Source organism: Rutidosis leptorrhynchoides, chromosome 2 (genome assembly GCF_046630445.1).
Source record: "Rutidosis leptorrhynchoides isolate AG116_Rl617_1_P2 chromosome 2, CSIRO_AGI_Rlap_v1, whole genome shotgun sequence".
In the NCBI taxonomy this organism is placed as follows: Eukaryota; Viridiplantae; Streptophyta; class Magnoliopsida; order Asterales; family Asteraceae; genus Rutidosis; species Rutidosis leptorrhynchoides.
This window is the reverse complement of record NC_092334.1, coordinates 706,415,600-706,421,480: the sequence shown is the minus strand read 5'-3', so window position 1 is coordinate 706,421,480 and position 5,881 is coordinate 706,415,600. Positions and strand designations below refer to the sequence as shown.

General features: G+C 34.0%; 1 protein-coding gene across 2 annotated transcripts; it reads right to left on the bottom strand.

Annotated features, from left to right (window-relative positions):
- Nucleotides 1-300: 300 nt before the first annotated feature.
- Nucleotides 301-2,446, bottom strand: LOC139894164 (uncharacterized). 2 transcript variants are annotated; one of them, XM_071877365.1, is made up of 8 exons: nucleotides 2,011-2,446; nucleotides 1,732-1,935; nucleotides 1,408-1,602; nucleotides 1,112-1,318; nucleotides 959-1,024; nucleotides 783-859; nucleotides 631-693; nucleotides 301-557 (listed from the first exon to the last, which is right to left on the bottom strand). In XM_071877365.1, exons 4-8 carry the CDS (start codon nucleotides 1,137-1,139, stop codon nucleotides 489-491), a joined length of 303 nt encoding a protein of 100 aa, XP_071733466.1. In that variant the 5' UTR covers nucleotides 1,140-1,318; nucleotides 1,408-1,602; nucleotides 1,732-1,935; nucleotides 2,011-2,446; the 3' UTR covers nucleotides 301-488. The 2 variants fall into 2 exon arrangements, with proteins under 2 accessions (XP_071733466.1, XP_071733465.1); XM_071877364.1 differs by having other exon boundaries at nucleotides 1,408-1,935.
- Between the last annotated feature and the right edge of the window lie 3,435 nt (nucleotides 2,447-5,881).

Sequence of the window (5,881 nt, the reverse complement as noted above, 5' to 3'; positions counted from 1 at the left end):
TACCATTTTCATGGAGTCTAATTATTTTTATTTTATTATTTTTATTTCTTTTTAAACTTTTTCCTACTTAAAGGCCGGAGGTCCTCTCGGAAGCAATCTCTTTATCCGTCGAATAGAGAGAGGGATGACTTTCTCTACTTTTGAGAGTGTTTCACTCTGGGTGAAGAAATGACTTGTCTTTATTCTCGGATAGGGGAAGGATTATCTACATCTCACCTCCCCTATACACCACTTATGTGGTATTGGGTTTTGTTGTTGTTGTTGTTTAATCCAATTCACAATCTGTTACACTTACACTGCAGTTCCATTTTTAGAATCTAACCATGACAAAAATAAAGGAACAAGTCAGACGCAACAACTGCCACACCACATGTATTTTGCATACAAAAACGGACTCCTATAACTATTGTAGCTATTTTATCATTGAAAAATGCCTAGGTAATTGAAAAGTCCACTCCTATTTCCTGTACAAGCGGATCAGCAGACTCCTATGTCCTCTTTAGCAAATCATGAAGTTTGTTGCATGCAGACTTTAGACGCAAATTGCTCGTTTTAAGCTGTTGAAATAAACAACCCGATTAAAACTAAGATTTACACACACACACAGACAGGTATCTTTTTAAAATTTACCTCTTGATCTTGTTCATCCAAGTTTCTAGTGACGGATCTCAATTGATGATTGTTCAGTTTAATCTGTTTCAAGAAACAACCCAATTCAAACCAAGATTTATATATATGTAAGTGTATAAGACACATATGCACAAGGCTTTTTTAAAATTTACCCTCTGCTCTTGTTCATCCAAGATTTTTCCGACATCTTGTAACTCAAGAGCTGCGTCTTTAATAATTATGAGATGTACTAAGGGCAAAACAAAGAAATGTCAAAGTCAGTCAACGTTAAAGTTGAATAGTCAAACTCAAACGATCACACATTGAAATTGCCATTGCCACAGCTCACCTGCCATTTCCTCATTTGGCACACCTTCTAGCATGTCATCATTTTCACCACCATGATCAATGTTATCTATCATACAAAGTTTAGTAGAGTAATATTTAATTAAATATTAAGAAGAAATTAAAAGGACATATAGTTTAGTGTTATTAATCCAACCTCTATATGACGTACTAATCGACCTCATTCCCTCATCAATCAACACGGGTTTCTTCTGAGCTCTCACAACATCATATGCATCAGACCCATCGGCTGTAGTAGCAGCAGCAGCAACAACACTCACAAACTTATTTGCATTCGACCCTTCTGGTTGTTTAAACAAACTCAATTCCAAAGCCGTCCCTGGGGTGGAATTCTTGCTAGGGTCTACAAGAAAATAATTAAAAAAAATGAAAGTAAAAGTAAAATTCAGAGTCAAAAGCAGAGTCAAATTCAAAGTCAGAGTCAGAGTCTACCTTTAGATGTCGTCTTGATCGCGGATAGACCAGAGATAAAATCTTGAGTTTTCGGGTATCCAATCGAAGCATCAACGATAACCAAGCGACCACCTTCAAAATCAACGTTAAAGTTGAAAAGTCAAACTCAAACAATCACACATTGAAATTGCCATTGCCACAACTCACCTGCCATTTCCTCATTTGACACACCTTCTGGCATGTCATCATTTTCACCACCATGGTCAATGTTATATATTATACAAAGTTTAGTAGAGTAATAATATTTAATTAAATATTAAGTAGAAATTAAAAGGACATATAGTTTAGTGTTATTAATCCTACATCTAGATGTTGTACTAATCGACCTCATTCCCTCATCGATCAACACGGGTTTCTTCTGAGCTCTCACAGCATCATATGCATCAGACCCACCAGTTGCAGTAGCAGCAGCAGCAACACTCACAAACTTATTTGCATTTGACCCTTCTGGTTGTTTAAACAAACTCAATTCCAAAGTTGTCTCTGGGGTGGAATTCTTGCTAGGGACTACAAGCAAAATCAAAAATAAAAAATGTAAAAGTAAAATTCAGATTCAAAGTCAAAGTCAGAGTCAGAGTCTACCTGTAGATGTCGTCTTGATCGCGGATAGTGAAGAGATAAAATCTTGAGTTTTCAGGTCTCCAATCGAAGCATCAACGATAACCACGCGACCACCTTCTAAATATTTTTTCCCAGCCGAACTCTGACCACCCCGAGGGCCACGAGATGTGGATCCTTTGTGATAGCCTAACGGAGCTTTCTTTCATGATTCATGTTGCTTTATGAATGCTCTTATTTCATCAGATGTCTTACTAAATTTGAGCTCTAGGACTATCTTTTTCAATCTTTCTTCCTCGTTTGGGTACCTGCAGATCAGCAGTAAACAACAACAGTATAAAGAACGGTAATTAGCAAAAAAATTTATGAAATGCTTGTTCCAAACTACAACAACAGTTAGCAGCAATTTGGTGCTATATTTATTTATTTTATATTGAGTTTTGATATATTGATATTATTATGTGAGCATGTTCCTACGAGAAACAAATACACAGACAAAAAAATAAAAATAAATAAAAGGTGTAATTTGCTTACACTTGAAGGAGGCATTCTCTCACGATCTCCATCTCCCAAGGGGTCCAGGACCTATCACTTTCATCACGTTTCTGCAAATTCATGATCGTTAAATCAAAACACAACAAATCAAAAAAAAAAAAAAAAAAAAAAAAAACGTATGAAACTATGAGTACTTGAAGGTGGTGTGCTCTTACGAGTATCTCCAGACGACTTTTACTATTCCCAAAAGCATCAAGAATCTGTTAAATTATAATGTATTTCCAGATTATTCTAGAATTAATAAGTAATTAGTAGATACTCCGTATTTAGTAAAGTAATAGATATTTAGTAAGTAAATACTAGAAATTACTAGATATTGCTAGTGTGGCTAGAAGATTCAAGAGTTACTATTGTCCAACGTCATTTGATGGCTATAAATAGCCACATTGTAGTCCAAAATTAGATGTACACAAAAACACAACACAAATCTCAAGCAATAAAACTTTACATTTCTAAACACAAGTCTTCTAACTTTATTTCTATATTCACTAACTTAAATAAACACCCCCTCATCAATTAAGAATGACCACTATTTATATAAACTTAATTCACATAAATCAACATCAAATCTCACAAGTGGTATCAGAGCCTTGTTGGGCGTCGTTCGAATACACCATGACTACCGTTGGTGCATACAATATTCCTGTCCCCATCTTTGATGGCGACAACTATGATTTTTGGAGTATCCAAATGAAGACATATTTTCAAGCACAAAGCTTGTGGGATATTGTCGAAGTCGGGTTTACAACTCCAAAAGACGTCGGAACTCTGTCCGCGAAAGAACAGGATAAATACAACAAAAATGTTGTAAGAAATGCTGCCGCTCTAGGCTACATTCAACAAGCCTTGACACCGTCTATCTTTTCACGAATCATGGGAGCTACAATAGCCAAAGAGACGTGGAAGATCCTTCAAGAAGAATTTCAAGGAAATGTCAAGGTGAGATCTGTCAAACTACTAACTCTAAGAAGAGATTTTGAAAATTTAAACATGAAAGAGACCGAGACCGTTAAAGACTACTATCCTAGAATAAAAGAAATAGTAAATCAAATGAGAGCCTATGGAGATAATATAACTGATAAAAAGATCGTAGAAAAAATACTTATCAGTATCACAGAAAAATATGATCATGGCATTACTGCTATCGAAGAGTCGAAAGACATCGAGACTCTGTCGGTACCAGAATTAATTGGCTCTCTTGAAGCATACGAGGCTAGACTGAGTCAGCGCAGTGAAAACTCACTCGAAAGTGCCTTTCAGTCTAAACTCAAAATAAGGTCTCAAAAATCTAATAATGGGGGGAAAAGAAATCTTGAAGAAAACTCGAGAGGAGGAGAAAAACCCAGAACCGGGTTCGATCAGAGAAGAAAAAGCTATCCTCCATGTGGCATTTGCAAAAAGACAAATCACTTGGAGAAAGATTGTTTCCACAAAGGGAAGCCACAATGCAATAACTGTAAAAGATTTGGGCATCTAGAAAAAGATTGTCGTTTAAAACAAAATCATCGAGCTAACTTCACGGAAGAAAGTGAAGATATACCGGAGAACAAAAATCAGCTATTCTATGCCTGCCATGTCGCAAATAAACAGAGGGACGAAACTTGGTTGATCGACAGTGGGTGCAGCAACCACATGACAGGAGATGAGAAGTTATTTCATAGTATCAACACGTCAGTAAAATCCTGCGTCAAACTAGGGAATGGAGCGCTTGTTGATACTAAAGGCAAGGGTACTATTACTGTTCAAACTAATAACGTCACTCGATCTATTAATGACGTTCTTCTAGTACCAAGTCTAGCAAGTAACTTGCTAAGTGTTGGTCAGATGATGGAGCATGGATACTCGTTACTATTCAAAGATAAATCATGCGTTATCCGTGACAAGAAAAACAACTACAAATTAGTAGCTGAAGTGCCAATGGAGAACCGCAACTTTCCGCTTCGTTGGCAGTATATCATACACGGCCATGAAAGTTCAAGTTGAAGAATCATGGTTATGGCATCGAAGATTTGGCCACTTTTGTAGAGACCCGTCCTAATCCACCTAGACGAATACAGTAACATCTGGTACCATTGCGATGAACTGAACTCTATATGCCATGAATGGCTCCATGTAATATCTTTAAAATGAGCAAATGCACAGCGGAAGGTTTCTTTCATACCTGAGAATAAACATGTTTTAAAAGTGTCAACCAAAAGGTTGGTGAGTTCATAGGTTTATCATAAACAGTAAAATTTATCATTTTGATAGACCACAAGATTTAAATGCCGCATGGTACAAATGGGCCCCAAAAACAGAACATCTCGTCCGTATAATATATAAACTTCGAAATACTAAACACCACGCCCACTAGCTCTTCCATCTAGTGAACATTCTGGGTGGGGGTGTTAAACCTGGTAGCTACCTTTAGGATTCGTGTGAATTAGGGCCATACCCGTTTCTAATTCTTAGGTTACCAAGCAATAATAATCAGGGGAAAAATATTCACAACAATTAGTGGCAATTATCACGTCCAACTAATTCAATAATAATCCACAGAACTTCTGTCTGCATAATAATTCATTCGAGGAATGTTTTGCTTGTGTCTATCTCGTCAAACATTATAAAAGCATTTCATGTATTCTCAGTTCAAAATATATTTCAAAAGCATTTAATAAAGCAGTTATGAAAACAGCGCATGTATTCTTAGTCCCAAAAATGTAAAGAGTAAAAGGGAATCAAATGAAATCACTATATGATATTTTGTAGTAAAAATATGCATACGACGATACTGAACAATGCAGGGTTGGCTTCGGATTCACGAACCTATAACAAGTATATATATTAACACATATAATCACATAATTCCTTCTATATAATATTTAAGTATGTTAAGTGTTGTAGTTATATAAATATATATACTTTATTTATGTTTTATGTCTTCAGTTATATTTTATATATGGTTATTTTGTAAAATAATCAATATTCATACATATAGTTATATTAAAATATATATATTTATTTGTAATTGGTATTATATCTAAAATAAATAATTTGTTATAAAAACAATACTATTAATAATAATAATAATGATTCTTGTAATAATAAAAATGATAATAATAATAATAATAATGATAATAATAATAATAATAATAATAATAATATTAATAATACTAATTATAATGATAATAATTTTAATAATAATACTAATACTATCATTTAATAATAATTATTATTATTATATGTTAATATTGAAAATAATGATTTTAGTAACTTTAATAATAATAATGATAATAATAATAATAATAATAATAATAATAATAATAATAATAATAATAATAATAATAATAATAATAATAAT